The sequence below is a fragment of the Pholcus phalangioides genome, unplaced genomic scaffold (assembly GCF_987345545.1).
Source record: "Pholcus phalangioides strain wild (caught in Gottingen) unplaced genomic scaffold, Ppha-v1.0 ptg000013l_1, whole genome shotgun sequence".
Lineage (NCBI taxonomy): Eukaryota > Metazoa > Arthropoda > Arachnida > Araneae > Pholcidae > Pholcus > Pholcus phalangioides.
This window is the reverse complement of record NW_028301606.1, coordinates 34,163,883-34,185,025: the sequence shown is the minus strand read 5'-3', so window position 1 is coordinate 34,185,025 and position 21,143 is coordinate 34,163,883. Positions and strand designations below refer to the sequence as shown.

General features: G+C 31.9%; 1 protein-coding gene and 1 long non-coding RNA gene across 2 annotated transcripts in view; one reads left to right on the top strand and one right to left on the bottom strand.

The window, feature by feature from the left end:
* Positions 1-21,143, bottom strand: part of LOC149078984 (uncharacterized) — a 37,754-nt gene that overhangs the window by 15,237 nt on the left and 1,374 nt on the right. The window lies entirely within an intron of this gene.
* The window catches only part of LOC149078983 (cell adhesion molecule Dscam1-like), a 123,188-nt gene continuing 113,423 nt past the window's right edge, over positions 11,379-21,143 (top strand). Inside the window, exon 1 of the mRNA XM_089241231.1 lies at positions 11,379-12,035. Within this exon, the coding sequence (XP_089097357.1) occupies positions 11,987-12,035 (49 nt within the window). The 5' untranslated portion in view covers positions 11,379-11,986. The remainder of the gene's footprint in view (positions 12,036-21,143) is intronic.

Sequence of the window (21,143 nt, the reverse complement as noted above, 5' to 3'; positions counted from 1 at the left end):
ATTTGTACTGTGAGTGCCTTAGACCACAAAAGCAACGAATATCTCAATCTGTCCTTAGAGCATGTGTGCATTGAACGGTACCGTACATCGACGGTCGAACTTAATTCAGGCCAAAGCTCATAATTGCTGACTCTACCACAAGACTCTTTCACCACCAGACACCCTACAAAGGTTTTTAACTGACCTTAAATACCTTCGTGACAGAGTGACATCATCCTCGGATTAGTGTCAGTAACGTATGCTTCAATGCATGCCAATAAATGAAAGGAATGTTGATGTGTGTGTGTGTTGTATGAAGTTACGAATCATGTGATAAAACAGTTGTAGCAATAAACTGAACATGGCAGAGCTTGAGAAAGAAGTATTTAACATGCTAATGTATATGGATAACAAAAATCATTGATTCAGACCCCCGAGAATTTTACGACATAACCAGAAATATACTGAAACATACAAGTGTATTCTCATATGTTATAGATCGAAATTTGGAGAAACGTTGTTCGAATAGTGTTGAGGTATACCATTAATAAACCTGTAATGAATAGCAACAACAGTTTTATAGCTGGTGCTCCAAACACCTCGGGAAAAATTCTGTTGCACGCTAAATTCGAGACATTTTTGCGCTACTTCATGCTGAGAGCTTGCCGCACGCCGTGCCAGGAAATGAACCCAATTCCGATTCTCATTTCCGGGACCATCGTTAGCCGATAGGAAATGAAAATGCACCGAATATATATATATGTATGTTGTACGCATATATTCGTCGGGGGTTCAACATCATTATCCACGCCTTTTACAAGACTTGCTCGGAATTATAATTATTTCTCGATGTGGGTGAACAACTCATTACGGTGTCTTCAAATTCCGATTTACAACTAAACCTCTCCTATAACTCGTGATAGCACCTGGAATCGCGATATCGGAACGCGATGTCGGAAGTATTTTCAGATTCGTTTCGGGTATTTCGTCTCTTAGAATCTCGATGATTATATTCCAGAGTTTTGAATGCGGAAATTCATTTTCGCATCTAAAATAAGCCGATAACAGCTCGAGTTCCGTTTTAATAATTCCCAGTGTGGAATTCCAGACGTGCTTCTTAACGCAAAACCGACAATCTCTCAGGGACCGATGCGACTCTTAAGGAATTTACATTCGATTTTTTTTCAATGCATTAATTTCATTTTTTTCTTTATTGAAAAACTATATATTAAATAATTTTTTCCCAAGTTTATATTGTGATTACCCGCTCATATCCAATTGTTTTTGTTTTGTTTCTTCGAGATATATTTTACCATAAATGAATTACAGACGTGCTTATATTATTCGTGTGTGTGTATGAACATTTTTTTTCATTTGAAGATCATGAAATCTATCCAGTAAGAAAAGTTAAATCATTAATTTTTTTTTTTAAAAAAGGAGATTAATGGTATTAAATTGAATTTTACCGTGTGCTACCAAAAATAAGACACTTGGATGCCCAGTACTCAGATGTGGATTTGAGTCCAATCCACAGAATGATTTTGAACTGATTTTTCAATTAAAAAAGTAATAAAAACTTTGATCTTCTTGCGTTTCTCCGATGATTTTGGAAACTCAATTTTTGACAAAATCACTTCATGACATAAAGATCATGGCAAGTGTTGTGACATTTTAGCGTTAATGTGCAATATTGTGGTAAAAATCTCGTAATGTATTATTAAATCCATTTATATATTTGTCAATTCATAATTGATACAAAAAAAAAATAGGGTGTATAGGAAAGTCCCATTATCTTGGAAACCCACACACCGTTGATCCTAGCAGCATACTTCCAGCTGGAAAAAAATATCTAAGTAGCATATACACCTCAGATACGCCATTCATACTTGCAAGGGGCTTAACCGAACTTGCACAGAGTACATTTATACGGAATTTGTAACGAATTGGTACATACAGCAATTTGAACGTAACGTGAAGTTTGTTTCTGTACAAAGCTTGTTATGTACAGTACTATACCATGTGCCATCAATTTTTCTAACTATGAGGGAAGTAAAATAATTGAATATTTGTACGTCGTAGGCCTGTTGCATACTGTTGCGAGACTTTTTAACGGGGAGATCGGTTCACAATTGTGCCATGACGTTGGTAACCAAAGAAAACCAATTTCAGACAGGTGTCCGATCGCAAGGGATTGTGTAGTTATCGAAATGAAAAGAAGCAACTTTTTGTTTTTTCATCGTGTCCTAAAAAACCCAGTTATAAAGTTGTTCTGTCTCAAGGAAGCTGCCCTCAGATCAACAGGGGGAAACATTCATATTTTTGAATGCAATATTTTCTTAGATGTTCGAAGAAAATGAAGGAAGAAACCACATACACCAACGGTCAAGCTTATTATACGTTTCATATGCTGTTCTTTTCCTCATTGCCAGCGATTAAATAAACTAATTTCAGTATCAAAATCCAATTCACGTTTTAGGAGAACGTGGGTAACACAACTTTCTAGCAGCTATCTGGTTATTTAGGACAGGGTGACCAGATAAAAGTTTTCATTTTTTATTTTAATAACTACGCAACCCCTTGCAATATGAATGACGTATGTGATTTGTATAAGTTGTTTGGATATTTTTCCCATTTGGAAGTATGTTTCTAGGATCAACAGTACGCGGGTTAATCCAGGGTAAAGGGATTTTCCTATCCACCTTGCGTATTGATTCAGACATTTATTATTTTTGTGGTATAAAGCGTAGTTTTTATCTTTTTAACAAACGTAAATGTAGTGATAATTAGAATTGTAGGTCGTCCTCCTTCGGACGACCAGACGTAAACATCACCCCTCCACGACTCATTCGTGTGAATTCTGACCACGAGGTCCTGATGACGGCTCTCCATTGAAGAGCCGAAACGCGTCGACCATTCGACCAATTGAATTTATTTGTCTTGAAAACGTGGCAATTTTTGTATAAATTAAAACCAGGCAAAGTTTCTCATTTTTGTGAGAATATATATATATTTTTCCTGTTTTAAGGGCGCTAAGTATTTCGATCCCCCCCTTGAACTTCAAGTTATCTGCTTAAATAAAGTTGTGGAATTTTTTCGATGTACTTTATACGGGACCATAATTAATTTTAAAACAACTATATGAATTTATGCAGTTGAATATCAAAAGACAATACAGAGACATTAATTTTCATGATTGAGAAGATATAAATAAAAAGTTGAAATCAATGTTATTGCCTGGATATCCAACTCAAAAGTAGGTCCGGCTAATTACTCCATATTCAATTTTCTGGGCTTCGTATATCTCTAAGCGAACTCAATCTTTCAAAAATTGAGAGTTCTATACACTTTTTAAAATTATCGATGTGATACAAAACCCCACCAAATTTCCGCATTTCTACAGTGAATTCGGCAATTTTAACACTGATTTCTATGAGAATCACCCTTTTCTTGACCCTCAAAGCGATGTTGATGATGATTATGACGGCATTCAAAAAAACTCATTACTGGGAGTATTGAAAATGTGGCAAACCATTATATATAAAGGCATAAACTATTATACATATATTCTGACAGCGTTGAAGAAATGACAAATGATTGTAAAGGCATATACACGTCTGAAACGCATTGTTGGATAACCACGGTAACCAAAGTAAACGTTCCGAAAGTGATTGTTGGGGTTCAAAAACCACTGTTGCTCGATAGTTGTTGCCTGTTTGTGGCATTTGTCATTCTCTGATGAAATTTTAAAGTAGCCTATCGTTCAAGTCGGGCCCCATTTGGTATATATGCAAAATTTGGCGACGATCGATTTAAAATTGTAGATTTGTATAGAGAACACACACACACACACGCGCGGAGACAGACAGAAAATCAATTTTATGTATATAGAAGATAAATCTATAAGATCGAAATAACCACCCCCCACACATCATGGTTAGGCTATAATGAAATTTCATGGTCTTGAACTGGAGAAGATGAATAATCAAATTGAATTTTTTTAAGTCAGGAACTAACGAGCATTATACAGTAGAAAATATTATCTTACATCCCCCATGTGGCATTTTATTGGAAAAAAACGTATCGGGTAAATTAAGGAACATTATATATATGACGAAATAGTAAAATTGGAAAATATTGATAAACACTGACATTTAGGTAGACAGGTATTAAGTTAAAACAAATATTCAATATTTTTCTCTCTCACAGTGGCAAAATTATCCATATCAGTAGTTTCCTTCAAGAAAATATCAAAAATAAAAGTATTTTTTTCCTTTAAGTTTGTTATTTGAAGTTGCGAAATAAACTATGATAAGAAGATGCAGGGGCTAAAAAAAAATATTTATTTATTAACTGTTCTCTATCACATAACATAGTATTCGGAAAATCACACAGATCTGTTGGAAAAAGATATATTTCACAAGAATTTTGAGAAAAATGTGACAACTTCTCCTCCAGGCAACTCAAGCTCTCTTTTCGAAGAAAGAGGCAGAGAGAGAGAAATGTAAAAATTTCCCAACAAAATACGGTGATGACAAAAGTTGCTCCCTAAAACGAGTTTCACGTTGCTTAGAAAACCTGGAAGTGACTTTAACTTTTACCGACACTGAAAATTTTCTCTCTCTCTCCCTCTTTTACCTAACGAAGTAATTATTCCGAAGTCATTACATCTGGGAATTTTCGAATTTTTCCACTTTTCTAGCTGCGATGATAATGGTATTTCCAAAGACTAAAGTCAAGAAAGATCTCTTAAATTCCTCTAACAATCGGTAGTTGCGGCAACCTAAAGTAATGATTCATTAGCAAAACTCACTTTCTTCTCTCTCTCTTTTTTTGTTTAATCTTTGTCTTAAATTCTCGAGCATTTCTGAAAAATCGAATCCGAAGAATGGGAGAGAAGGGATTAATATTAATGACGATAAATTAATTTGAACATTTAAATGCGTTTTCAATGTTGGGCTTTTAGCGAGTAATTCAAAAGAGTCTCTTGTATTGAGTGAAAATGACAAATTTTACTGCACTGAGAACTAACTCGCTGCAGTATTGACAATTAGAATAATTGATATAATAACGTTTGACAATCAATTCCTGTTGATAAACTTTGTATATACGCTACGTATATGTAGTTCGACTAAAATAATCAAGATATATTTTTCCTTGTTGATATCCGATTTCCGACTGGAACGGTTTTGTACTTTTTCTTAATACACTGCATGAGATTTAAATTAATGAATCGAAATATGAATATATATTACAATAGAGGATTTGCTAGTAAATTATTAAATCATGCACCGATTAGTAGAGAATCATGGAAAATAGATTTAAGTGAGAATTATACTAATGCAACTCATGCATTTTTAAAAGAATTCTAGCTATAATACTCGTTGCTGTACGGGTTTTAAATTACTCGGAGGATTAAAAAAAATGGCATACCATTATATAGGCATATACAAGCTATTATACATATGCTTGCAGGATTAGAGAAGTGAGAAACCATTGTAAAGGCATACACTCTAAATTTTTGACTCAAAATATTGGAATTTGCCTTTGTGTATACAACATTCGTTTATACTCAAGCATTTACGATAACAAAAAAGCTTATAGGTTTTTGAGAGACACGAAATCAGGCAAAAATAATAAGTTTTGATTGGATTCATTTGAATTCTCATCTAAATATGATGGTAAAAAGTGTTCACAACATTCAGTGTGTTTTGCAATAATTTTAATAAAAAGTTGTGAAAATCGTAGGTTTCTTAATGGCGGACCACGCATAATATGTATGTGATATATCCCTTTCAGACCTCGTTTGTCTTGAAGAAGTTGAGCTCTGGCTTAGAGGATTTTGTAAATTTCGAGACAGAAAAATCTTTCCCTTTTTTTTTGCATTTCATAAGATACAGCTTACAAAACACTCCTGTATTAAGGAAAAAAATTCAAGAAATAATATAACAAAATATGTGACAGAAAAAAATAATCGAAATATGGCGAAGTATTTGGAAGTATTTTGGAAGTATATGGAAGTTTTTTTTCATTCCACCTCTGCCAGCCCATTTCCTGATCAACAGTGTTTAACATTTACTTAGGGGTAGCCATTATTAGTATCATTGGTACAGTTTATCAAAACGTAGTTTCTTACCTCATGAGTCACACAATAGTTACTTCTATTTAACGGTATATACAATACCTTTTAAGTATTCTTCTTTCTTCTATGCTGTAGAGAATTTCCAACGAATCGTTAATATTCCGGGATGTGTGATCCGGTTTATATATGTGGCCCTAACGTACTTATATGGTCGGTGTTACGTATCTTTCAATTTATACTGACGCTGGCATTTCAAATTTTGAAGTAAAAATTGCACATGCCTGAGTTTTCATGCCATGCAAGTATCGCGTTCAAAGTGTGCGTGGTAGCGGCATAGTGATATGGTAAAAAAACTGAACATGCAAGAAAATATCTATGCAATTTATGACAAAAAATTAAAAAATAATAATAATTATGCGATTTAATTAAGAAATTACATCGTCAGGGTTCTCTACTCTACCACGATATAATAATATTACGCCTTCATTACCAAAAGTTGCAGAATATTCTACCATCTCGTTCAACAAACAGCCTGTTTTCAGACCCTGGTTTGTATTTATTTATTCTGCTTCATACCTCAATATTTTTTTATTCATCCAAGAAATTAAGTATTTGACAAAGTGAAATATGCGTAAAAGCAGCGAATACTAGAGAAAAATAAATAATATGGGAAAATAATCATGGTTACTTCGTATGTGTGGATTCACGTATTTTTAACACAAAACTGGTGCTATAACACCAAAATTCGGAACCTAATTATGAGCTTGAGTTGTAGGAAAGTTAGAGAACTTATTACCGTGTAAATCATGCCGGGAGTGGCACAGACATTGTTAGTTGTTATCATCGTGCCCGAGTTGCGTTATTTAGTGCTAGGCTGCCATTCATTTCCCTCTCCTTCTTCTAACCGAGCTATAAATGAAAATATACGTATATGTATCGTGATATACATATATCGCGTGTCAGACAGAACGAGCTGCAAACAAAGTGTTGCGCTTCATTTCACGAAGTTTTAAAAAATATTTCGCGTTAAATTTTGTCTAAAAGCAAGAGGAAAATCTGTGCTAAACTTTCAGCCGGTAATAATATATGTGGACTGCGTGAATAAAAATATTCAAAACTTCTACAAGTAAGGTAAAGAACAAGTGACGAGAAATAGTAGATATACTGTCATGATAATAGTTTTCCCCGTGTTTGCTACAACTTGTTGTTAGATATGAAATATGTAGAAATTTTGAAAAGAAGGTAAAGTGTTTATAAAACTCTTATAATTTACTTGAAATATTTGACTATTAATCGTACATCAAACGTAAGAAGAATAACTATGTTACGGTAATACGATACCTCAGAAATATACCATGGATATATCATGAACTACTGATCATTTAATTATAACCGATTATTTCACTTCATTTACTCATTTGCTTTATACATTGATATACACAAAAAACAAAGGACATGATTTACCAACGAATCCTTCTGATCCATACTGGTGGACGCAAAATGTTGCAAGAATATAAACATTGTTAATTATTCAATCGAACAAAAAATAAATAAAAGAAAGCTTTGATAAAAGAAAATAAAGAATGTAACAATAATAAGTAACATGTACAACATATGAGCATAATAAATGAAGGGTACGTTCGGGGGGAGAAAATGGTTCCAGTCCCTACAACAAAATTTTTCAGGGGAGAGGAAAAACAAAGTTTTCTTTGAAAAATCTGGTTTAATTACAATGTTAGAAAGTTTATTTTAATTTTACATCATGGTACATGTTATGTAAAACTCAAACCAAACTATTTTTAAAAAGCAAAACAAAAGTTGTGTTCAATTTTTTTTATCTGAAACCGAACATCCACACACACATTGTATGAAATTTGAATAATTATGAATAATAATGAATAAAGTTAAAAGTATATAAAAAAATTATTGGTGGTTAGTGCAGAAAAATATTCAGTGAAAAAAAAATTGTTTTCTTTAGTTAAAAAGATAAAGTTGTACAAGTTCTCAAAAATTGCAGGTGATTGTACTTTGCACGAGAGATTGGGCCTTGTACAAAAACTGGTTTGCACAAAATTTTTACAAATCAATTAATCGATAGGCATGTCCTTCTCTTGTTGATGGTCCTTTCTCCCTTTTTGCTGGTTTTTAACAGTAACTTTATAGCTGGTGCGACTACCAAAGAAACTGGAACTCTGGTGGTTCTAAACTAACTAAACGTGGTGAAGAACTATCTGCGTGAAGGTATCTGATTGGCCTTGTCGATAGTGGACATTTTTTGGTACATAGAATTTAAAAAATCTTTCCAAGCTTCAAAAATTTCTTCACTATGTGAGTTTACAGTCACTATGAAAGGAGATAGTTTTACACGACCGTTTTTTATAACTTCCATCTATTCCTCTGCAATCTCGGCATAGGACGTTTGTTTAAGACACAACGTAAATCCACATAAAGCACGAACTATACATCAGTAAGGTGACTGTATAAGGAGGCATTAATTCTAGATGCAAAGTAATTCTAGAAGACAAGTAGGGCTTTATTCTAGAGGATATGCACATATCGGTAAAGCAAAACACACACTCAAATATCGCTTTCTGCGCATTTTACAAATTCGTTTCTGCTGCGCCTGTGCTGAGCGTTTTTCTATCTCCCCACTGTGACTAAAATCATTGTTTCCCCCCTTATGCCGTATTCGTCTTTATTACAGCGAACTAAAAGCGTTTTTTGAATGTTTTGTTTTACGTGCTTGAATGAGGAAACCGTTTACTTACAACCAACGGAAAATACACAGAACAATCGTACCTATTATTCGGCCGTTTCATATATATAAGCCTATATAATATTCAGTAAGTTTGATAAATTTATCACTTTTACCGTTTTACTGGAGAATATTCACAATATTCAAGGGGCGATGGTAAATTTGATAAATACTAAAGAAATTTCATTTTTGCCGGTGATTATGCATAATAATCTATTGTCTTTGGTAGATTTGATAAATACTTGAAATTTATTTCTTTTACTTCTGATCATACATAATTCCCTAGTGTAATTGGTGAATTTGATAAATATGTGGCCCCCGATATAATGATAAAAAAAATTTAAGATCGTACCCGATATAATGATGCAATTTACATGTATGAATTATTATGTCGTATAGTATACCATAAAGTACGAGATTTATCATGTTTAACAACGACGTGACGCTAAACTGTTATGCATAATCACCGGTAAAAGTGATAATTTTCATAGTAATTATTAAATTTATCAAAGGCGCTTGGGTACTAGTCAGTCGGCTGTAATAAAGAAAGAAAGATACGGCATAAGGGGGGGAACAATGATTTTAGTCACAGTGGGCAGAAGGAAAAATGCTCAGCACATGCGCAGCAGAGACGAATTTGTAACATGCGCAGAAAGCGATATTTGAGTGTGTATGCATAATCTCTGGTAAAATAGATTAAATAGGAAAATTTATCAAACATCCCAAAATGTTTGGTAAGTATGCATAATAACCGGTTGATATGCATAATAACTGTCATTTATCACATTTACCAAAACATATATACAGGATGCATCGGTAACAGAATGTACTATATTTTATTGGTGAACCGTTGATCGTAGAGGCATACTTCCAACTTGGAGTTTCCAATTAACGTGTAGTACTCAGATATAACATTCATGTTTCAAGGGGTTATATGGTTATTGAAACAAAAAAAATGTAACTTTCATACGGGCAACCTGTGCACAATCACCCAGACACAAAGTTGTTGCTTTGTCACACCTTTCGCGAACAAAAAAAAGACAAATCCACGTATTCGAATTAAAAAACGGAGGAAAGTTGGGGAAAAACAGCATTAAATTCGGGTAAAACGGTTGAATCGTATTCAACGCTGTTTTTTAACAACTTTTCTTAATTTTTCGAATTAAAATATCTCAGTAAATATTGCACTTAGAAAGAGATTTTTTGGGCATCAGGAGATATTGTTGTAGCAACTTTGTAATTAGGATGTTTGTAACAGGGTACTTACTAACAGGTGTTCTTATGAAAAGTTAACATTTTTATTTTAAAATCAATAGATAGAGTTGTTAGAGAATCTATAGATATAGTTCTCTTATAGTATGAATGACCATGTCTGAGTACAACACGTTATTAATTAGAATAGATAATTCTTCTAATTGGAAATATGCTTCTGTGACAAACGTTTCGCTAGTAAAATACCATACTCCCTATCACAGATGCACCCTGTTATACACCTTACATACATCGCATAGAAAAATGTGTTTATGTAAATTAGTTTTAAATAAACAATATTCTGCGCTAGTACAACTTAGAATAACTCAGCATGACTGCTCATGATGTACTTTCATTCCTTGACATAATAATAAAGGTAAAACTCAATGACTAAACATTATTATAATTTTCAAAATTTATTAAAATGAATAAAAATTCCACCATTGATCATGAAAGAAAGACAATGGCTTATATCGAAAGTATCTCATTCTTAGCAGTGTTTTTGGACAATATAGCATACGATAGACAATAGACGACAATAGACTGCATACTATTGATTTTCTTGCTAAAAAAAATCAATTCGAATATTAAAATTAATCTTTTAGAGAAACAACATACACTATTCCAAAAAAAAAAAGAAGAACCGTCTCGTTTGCTGCGAAACGAAGTAAATAACTCTGAATTATTTGAATAAATAAAAATATTGGATTTTTTCAACCTCCCACTGACTTACTGGTTAAGATTATTTTCTGCTTCTGAAAATAAAAAAAATAAAAAAAAATCGATCACTCCATTTACTTAACCAGCGAGACCGGCAAAAAATTCAATTACACAACACAGACAATGTATTTGAAAGGAATTCCATTCGAGAACAAACCAATCTGATTATCATATTATTATGTATAAATGAAGTCGCACAATTTTTTTTTCGCTATCTTTGTGTATTTTATTTTCGTCACCATTCTCTCGAGAATAGATTTAGGAGCGTGTTTCATCACACATAAGTTTTTTAATTAAATTTAAGATTCTCTTCCAAAAAAAAGAAGAAGAAATCACAGAAAAATATACACTCGGTGTTCTTTATTTTATTAATTCATCTATAACACCTTCTTCTTTTCGAACGGGCGAATTAATAAAGAAAGAATACGAATAGAAACTTAATCTCTATTGTTCCCGAGAAATTGGAAGTTCCCTTCGCGAAATCGAACTTTTAGCGCCTGTAACTTGCGCCACCTGTCCGGTAAATTCTGCTAAAGGTTCTTCGACTGTGGCCAGAGTGCTCTCATACACACTATTCGCTTTTATCTTCAGATTCAGACTATCTGGAACCTCTGTCCGGAGCGAACAGGAAAAAATACACGCTTCTCCGGAGTTACTCCTGTGACGTAGGGAAGGAACAAAAAATATCACGTGTGGACTTGACATTGTTTTCAACTTGTTCAAAATGATATTTATTACAACGGATTAAATACCTGAAGTTGTGCATAGTTTTTTTATTTATGACTTCAAATGGCTAAAGTTGATTTTTGAACATAAAAAGTGACATGAAAATGATAAATCTACACTACGGAAAATAAAAATGATTTTTATATGAAGAATCACACTGATTTGACAGTTTGAAATGGAGTGTATTGATGGATAAGTGTAGTTTGTGTTCTTTTGTGCAACCAATATTTCGTCAAAAGTCGTGTTGCAAAATGGCTGTCACAGTGTTGTGGACATGTATGTAAATTTTGCTCTGAAACTGTGACGGAAGTTGTGTTGAATATGTGGCTACGTCCGTATATATCACATGGAAAATTGCAAGTTTGACTGTAACAGAACGTTTTCTCCCTTCATATCTATTTATTATACTCACTCAGTCTTTCATCATTAATATGCCAAATTGTGGATTTAGAAATTTAATTATCCATTTCTGAACTATGGGGCTTCTTTTTACAATTTTGTTACTTCTCTTGTTCTTTTTCCAAGGTATGTATATTTTCTTATTCTAACAACTGTTATGAAAATATATTATATTAAACGGATATACATTGATATAAGTCAGAGATAGCTCTTTTTAGAAACAAAACACAGTATTCCTATAAAAAGTGACTGTTTGATTTTGCAACAGGTTTTCAAACTTTGATAAATTCCGTTCGTGAATAACATTCTATAACGTATCAGGTAAATGTATTTTTTTCTTTCATATCTTTTTATAAATTTACTGATCAGATGTGGCAGCACTTCCTTTCTTTGAAAATGGACTAAATTATTTTTGGAAGAAAGTGGAGATTTAGATATATATGTTGCTGTCAATATCTTCTAATTTATTAGGTATCTAATATCTTCAAAAAATATATAGTTTCGTGCATAAAAATACAAAAAAATATAATACGTTAAAAATGTGGCGATGATTAACGGTCGACGGTATAACGAAAAAGTATATAGTAATGGAAAGTAAAACGACTGACCTAGAAATTTTGCATGAATTCAGTAATAACATGGAAATGGTGTGTAAATAAAAAACTGACGTATTCAATATTATTGCATATCATATAAAGCACATTTTCGCAATGTAGAGTTACTGTTTACTTTTACATTTTTTTTAATTTTTTCACTATAGTTTATTTCGTAAATGGAGGAAAGAAATTTTTTATTGGTATTTAATACTTGCCTCCATTCGCAATCATTCCCTGATATGGACTCATTTTCTGAGAAAACAACGCCATCATAATAAACACGACCGACCTGTTGCAGTTCAGAAAATATTTGCCTATCGTGAATTTCTGTAACTAAGAATCGGGACAGATTTGATAAACTATCTGCATATATTGAGTTTGAATTTAAGTGTGAAATATGTATGAATTAAAGTAACGTGGGCACCATTAAAGAGAAAATTATTTTTGCTCAATGCATGCCAGCGTTTTCAAAATAATCATTGGTTGTTTCAAATTTGCACATGTATCCGATTACTTATTCTATGAAAGCACAACGTTCTTGTCATTTCCATACACACACAAAATTACTCTTTTTTAGAAAATTTTAACATGTTAAAGAATTTTTTTTTATTACACATAATGCGCATGTTGAAGTAACACGGCAGCGTAGAAGTTGAAAAAAAAGAAACAACTTGATTCAAAATTAAGAAAATTGTTCAGTTCAACAAACAAGTCAAAGTATTTAAGATCCATTTGAATAATTTAAAAAAAACATTTTTTTTCATTTTTTCTAATTTTTGAAATTTTGAATTTATAAATTTAATTTTTAACAAGATTAAGTCAGTGAGATCAAACTAAAAACTGAAGAGATGCTTTTTTCCGTTTTCCATCAATTTTTGTTCAATTCAAATATTATTTTCCTTTATGTTTGAAAATTTGACAAAAACCATAGGTTTACAGACATGGAAGACATATTGTGATATGACCATGACCATAACATATATAATAAACAATGTGTAAAATAAAAATTTAACATAAATGCATGATTAATTATTATTTTTTGTGAAAAATCCACTAGAGAATAGTTTTGACCATGTGAAACGATATGAGACCTCCTTTCCTTAAAATGATCCTTTTTAATTATACTTATTGATTTACCTTTATTTTCAATAATTTCATTGATATTTTGAGATATATATATTTTTTTTAATTTTCGTACTGAAAAATCGAAATCTGTTTTCCCAGTATATATATTGCTCTTTTAAATATTTATGAGTTATACAGTTGAAGGAATTCGCGTATCAATATGAGCAACAACTATAAATTATTTTATGTGTCATTATCAAAATTAATTGAAACATGAAAAAAATGGAAATTATAAATGTAACTCATGCCTGGAATGAAAATCTGATTGGCTTTACACTAACATGAAAAAATAATAATTATCATGGTTTTTTTTTGTAAGCCATTTTCATTCTAGTTGAAGCATATATATATATATATATATACATGCATATATATTTTTTTCAAAAAAATATTTAGCACACAATGAATTAATTCATCTTTTATTTTTAAATAACCCCCTCAGCACTGTACGCTTGCAATTTAACTGAAACATACCAATTCAAATATGTTAATATGTATTTATATGTTACATATTCAAATATGTAAACATTCATATGCACCTGTTAATAGAGGTACATATGAATATTTTTCCACCAAAAGTATATACCATAATTGGTTTTATACATTTCTACAGCAGTTTTTTACTGCATCACACAAACGTGTAATGAAGTACACTCTTTTTACAGGAGTGAAACATCTGACTTTTATTAACATATGGGGGGAAAAAAGTAGATGCCCCACACTTATGTTGTCATTAGGCAACCGTAAAGTCGTTATACGGCCTATGTAAGTTAGAATGAACTTCTCTCATTATAAGTGAGTATTCATTTTTTGCTGTGTGAGGTTATAAGATCGTAGAAAATCGCTGCTTTGTGTGTATTAAAAGGCATTTTAGATAATTTAGTTTTAATATTAACGATTGAACATAATGCGACTGATGGAGTGGTTTTTTGCTAGCACAGCTGTTAATTCTTTGAGACATTTTTGCATAGAATTTCGTAGTCTCAAAACAACTTACCCAACCGACTGAGCAATTAAAATACTCATTTATTATATCACTGCTCACTTCCATGGTTTCATCGATTCATCATTATTTTTCCATTAATCAGAAGAAAAAAATGAGCGCGTGTTTTTTTTTTCAGTCACTCGGAAACAACTTTAAACTCATAAGTTTTCCAAGGTCCCGTTTTCTATTAGTCAATGAGAGAGAACCTAAGTCGGAAAAAAAAACCATTTCAATGTCATGCGTATAGTGGGGAAGCCCTGAAATATGAAGACGAGGTCAGAATCATTCCCTTATTTGAGCCTATTACTTGTAAAATGTGCCTTAAATGAATTTTTACGAGTTTCATGTGCTAAGATAAGAGCCACCAGGTTTTATTCCTAAATAGAGAAAAGGCAAAAAAAATTGGCATTTTTGAGGATTTTTTGACGTTATAGCTAATGCTTCTTAATTTTCCACTCGGTATAACAGAATATACTTTTTATCTTTAATATTAGCTATTTGACTCTGACCTGCAAAACACTCGTTATACCAAGGTTTTCGTTATAAGCCGTAGTCGGGATAACGAACTTTTACTCTGTATTTCTTAACTCAATGCGATGATTCTCAACGAGAAATGTTACCGGGGGTTAAAAAAAGTAGTACACTGTAATGTACACCGCCAATTTTAAAAAGGTATCACAACCCAGAAGTCAAATTTTTTCAAAAATTGGCTTTAAAAGATATATATTTTCTTCTATTTCAAATCAAACGCAAATGTTTCGTGTCAGTCGATTAATTTGTTCTTTCAAAATAAAAGGAAGAAGTATTGAATTATAGTGTAAATGTGTGCCAGAAAAACAATTCGTACCGATTTACCCAGATTGAAGTTTTTGAGCTCATTCGTAAGATTTAAAGAAAATAAAAACTAATACATCGAAAATTCTGTAATTTTGAAGAAATTATTAGAAATGTGTTAGAGTAAAATTAACTTTTGGTTCAACAATTGATTAGTGGGAAGTACTTTTTATTAAAAAATGTTGAATTAATAATTTTGAAATTTATATACATATTTCCAATTTTCAAAATTTCATGAAATTCAATTCTTATTCAAAAATTCATAAAATTCAATTCTTATTCAAAAATTCATAAAATTCAATTCTTATTCAAAAATTCATAAAATTCAATTCTTATTCAAAAATTCATAAAATTCAATTCTTATTCAAAAATTCATAAAATTCAATTCTTATTCAAAAATTCATAAAATTCAATTCTTATTCAAAAATTCATAAAATTCTATTGGATGATCAGATATATAAGTTTGAAGTTAATTTTACTAGCACATGTCGAATGTGCAAATTACTGCTGTGCAAAATTTCAGAATTTTCACTGCAGTATTATTTTTAATGTCATGAAATAGCCCGAAAACTGCAATCTGAGAAAATCGAGCACAAATTGTTTATCCATGGATAAAAGTATACACTCTAATTCATTACTACTTTGTTTTATCGTGAAAGAACAAATGAACCGATTGACAGGATTTTTTTTTTTTTGCATTTTATTCGCAACGATATTTTTATGACATTTTTGAAAAACTGACTTCATGGGCCATGGCATTCCTTAAAACGTTTTTCATTCAGATACAACAACAATTTTTATCCAAAAAAAGAGATTTTCAGTTGTTTCTTCTCGTTGTCGAACAGCTGTAGTTCGCTAAGTTGATTAATTTATTAAAATGTGAAATTAAACATATTTTTGTTCGTAAATTGATTTTATCGTTGATGTGGCATCGTAAAATTTGTTACCTAATCAAGATTGAAGTATTGATATTATGGCGGTAACTTGAGAGAATATGCTTTCATCATTCTCTTCAAATCATCGATGAACAGATACTGCTCGAAAGAAATAATTCAAGGGAAAATTCATCTTCAGAGATTGATGGGAAAGTATTATCTTATCTGCTACAGTGGTTTTGTAAGTTCTCATTGTGAAAAAGGGTTAAACCTCATATCGAAGATGAACGATTTCCTCTATCCTACGAGGAAATATTTTTCTGTCTACACTTCATAGGAGACGTGAAGAAATTGACGTCCGATAACGTTAGGGCCAACGTACGTTTTATGATCGGGTGGTTTCAAAGAACATTATTTTTATTCTATAAGGGTTTTCAATATTTATGATTAAATATCATGAGACCATTTTTGTTCGAAATATAAATGTTTCAATAGGTATCGGAATATAATCTTTTTAGAATATAATACAAACATTGAAGGTTTTAATCTCATAAATGATTTGGTTATAATATAATACTTAAATAAAATTATGCTATATTATCTGTAAAATTAAGGAAAAAAGCCCGTCTATCTTGAGATTTAAAAAAAAATAAAAGCAATATATTTATGGGATAAAATACACGACAATTTTCCATACCGTGTTTTCGATGAAAGAATGGATATAATCGTATTATGTTTCCTCGTATAATAAATAAATATTTGCCTAATAATAATCCTAATAAATATTTGCTGATTTTTTTAATGCTCACCTAGAAATTTCAGAGATGTAAAATAATGCATTGGATGTTTCTATTGAGAATATCGTAGCTCGTAATTAACAGCAAAACCTATACTCAATCTTTTGTTATTCACTGTGAAATACATTTATGTATTTATGTATTTCTCATTTTTTATATATTTAGATTTGCAAACCATTGTACATTTCTCAGATACTGATGTTAAATATCACATCGAAAATTTTAACTTAGACTTCGTGAAATAAAATTAATTTTTCACCTATACGATATGTACTAACGGACTGGTACATGCCGAAACGTGCAGTGCGTGTGTGGCGCCAACGTATTTATGGTGTTTCAGTTATGATTATGTGATGTTATACTAGTCTGCCTTCTACCTACTCATCTGTCTTCCATATATTCAATCCTTTTTGTATTTGCCCTACAGTTGAACCGTTCAGGTCAATACGATTCGTCTTATTGTTTTCATTTTAATGCTTGTTTATTATTGGAAAAAAACAAGAATTTCAAACCCTTTAAAATAATTATAGGACTAAATAAATCCATCTTTTTACTTTACTCATTAACATTTCACTTTTAATTGCGTTAATTAATTACGGTTGGAGCGATAACGCCTTTTTGTACAGATAATAAAAATATATTATGAGCCACTATGTTACCACAAAAAAAAAAAAAAATCGTGTTTTCACACAGAAACGTTATATTATTCAGAACTATCGATATTAAACACTTTTAACGTCGATACGCTTATAAGGCCAGTTTTCAAAAGTCAGTTCACTTTGTATAAATATCATGTTGAAATCTCCCACTTATCAAGTCACACCACTTATGAAGTAATTTTTACTCGTTCTCCAGGGGTTACGTTATACCTTAGTCTGACTTTAGTATGCACGAGCTGCCATGTCCCTCAAATGAAAGGGGTAAGCTTCACACACCCGTAACCCAGCCCTTTCTCCATACAGGTTAGGGGTATGGGTGATAAGCCCGTGGGCCCAAAGATGAATCTTTTGTTTTCAAGACTTTTACGCCGTATATTTATTCACTACGTAGGGTCCCGGATCAATGATATTTGGGCTATGCAAATTGTTCGTATTTCGGTTCTCTTGGCCTATTTTGAAGGTACCAACACAAGCATGTATTAAATTGATCGTCTGCAGCAGGAGTGCGCAAACCGTGGGGTAGTGTCAATGAGCTAGGGGGTCGTGGCAGATTCACTAAAATATTCATTTTTATTTTAATATATGCCAAAATTAAAGAATGTCTTTATTCAGCTGAACTAATTACCATGTATCATACAATGGGATTTCATCAAATTCTATTTGCACAATAATCAATATATCGATTCCGTCATGCCATAATTACGAATGTGCAATGTCCTTGAAAAAAAGAACATGGGAAATGACGGTTGAATATGTTCACTTTACCCATGTTACTCTATGGAAGTTATTTTCCTAAAATGTTTTGTAACGTGTGTTTCAATAGCGATACACATTCGCGTTTCGGGCAGAAGTTGGATGGCAATCCAAACCAGCTGATAAAAATAAAAGTAAAATTTTTACATTCGTGCTTTTGTCATGCGGTGGACGATCTCAAATTAGTACTTTTACAGGGTGACTTGGAGAGAACCATCCGATTTCAAAATTGTATATTTCTTGAAAATGTAAAACCCAGAATAGAATTATCTGAATTTACGGGGGAAAATGTGCCTACGTTTTACGACAAGTTTTGGTATTGGTCGATTTCAAGCATAGAATCATTTTTAAACCGTATGATTCTTTCTTAACCAACCTGTTTAAGAAAATGAAACACCATACACCTTGCTATACTTCCACCTCGCATAAGGGACACAAAGTACATAAAAAAAAGTAAATATTTGTATGATATCTTCTCTATACTGGAATTATGTAATTGTTACAACGAGTTTTGTTTTTTAATATTATCACATTATGAAGATGCTTTTAGTTAGAATATGACTTATAATACTTAGAGGCTGTATAAAAGTTTAAAGTTTGTAATTTTTTGTGTTTTGAGAAAGAATTTTTGGACTTGAAGTACCAGTTAATACAAAAGATGGATCGGAATATACTTTAAGTTTTCTTTTCAGCATCATGAGAAATGATGCTGCATAGAATCATTTAAGGGGGAGACATTTAAAAACTGAATATCTTTGTAGGTCAATATCGTCCAATTAAAATCGAAACAAGGGTTCCGCAAAGGGCTTTCGTGACAGCATATTTACGCGCAAAAAATTGAATTTTTTTTCGTCAGCCTATAGGCGTTCCACAGGACATATGGTTAACATATGGTTAGCATGCAAAGGGCTCACCGATAACATTTTTAGTCAAAAGGTTGTCGCATTTCAAAAAGTTTGCGCACCACTGGTCTACAGAACAATTTTTTTTACAAGAAATATTACAGCCTAGGAAAGTTCTCTTCTCGAATTTACAACAAAATATTTATAGTTGCAGTTAGAAATATATTTTTTTGATAGTTCCAATAAAACTCCATGTTTTTTTTTTCTTTTTTGATCACGTTTGCTTGAATTTTTATCCCTTCAACTTACATCATTATGTGATATATCGAATTTTAAAATTTTAACTGATTTGTGGATCACCCCGAGAGCACGATTATCAAGAAGACTTGTATTTTGAGACAAGATCTAAACTATTTTTTCCCAGTAACCAAATAATTTATACATAATTTTTTCTTAGTTCCGGTATTTTTTTTAATCCTGTACGCATTAAATTAACTAAACTATAAACTATATTGTGAGAGTAGATCATACAAACAATATATTTTCTTTTATATTTTTTTTCCATTCCATGCGTATCGGTATATATAGTTCTATATAGCTCTATATTTGCAAACAGAATGGAATATGCAAACACGTATTATTCATTATTACTATATGTATGTATCAACTGTCGAAAATAGGGGTTCGGAAATTGAATATGAAACGCAAAAATAACGGTCTGGTGAAAAACGTAAGGTGCATTTGTGTGAGCCAGTACCCTTACATTTTCTCAGTGAGTTCGTCGAGAATACAACAGGCATTGCTGCTTTACTATTACCAAACTGGTCTCATGCGCGATGCCATAGATCCTTAGTAAATTGTTCTTACGGGAAATAACGTGAGTTCCTTATTTATTTTTTACTCCTCCTTTTTCTTGCTCGGGTACTTTTGCCAATCAAGAGTAATGTGAAAACTGTGTCTGCGTAAATATGTGTTCTTCCACAGTCTTGCATAGGACACGTTGCATGGCAGAGGGTGCACTTTTCTGCGCTTTGAATTTCAAAATGTCTTTCACTCCTAGGTTATTTTTCTATTCTGGATGTTCTTGAATTCCTTCACAAGAGAGAAAAGTAAAAAGAAGATAATGCTAGAAAGCTTTTAGCCTAAAGCATTTTTCCCCCTCTACTTCTTATTTCTCTGCTGTAGAGAAGTATAAAGCTCTACTTTAAATGTTAGCTTTTCTGGTCCGTAAAATATGGGAAGGGGGATGGTATACATTCAATACCCCAAGTATTACAAGGAAAAAATATAATAACGTTCGGGAATATTTCTGTCTAGCATACACATGAATTTAATGCATGTATGTACGTATGTATGAATACAGAAATACAAATAATATTTCAAATTTTCGATGCGGTCTAAAATTTTTGAATGAAATATGTATGCGTTTTTTATTGGCAATATTGTGGGAAATCTATAAATTAATTGTTTCCAAAAAATGGCTTGTTTTAATATATTTTTCAGTAAGCTTTGTCGATTGTGTGTGTGTGACCAGCAATGGTATTATTAAACAAAGTTATTTTTTCGCACAATAAAACATTGCGTAGCATATTATATTGTGTATCATTTATTTTTGATAATAGACAATTATTTCTCAGACATCAATAGAGCAATTTTTGCTGTCCCCTTAAATGTTTCTTTGCAGCATTATCACTCATGATGCTAAAAAGAGAACGTACAGTATATACCGATCCATCAACTTCACTTGGTAATTTTGAAAGTCCAAAAA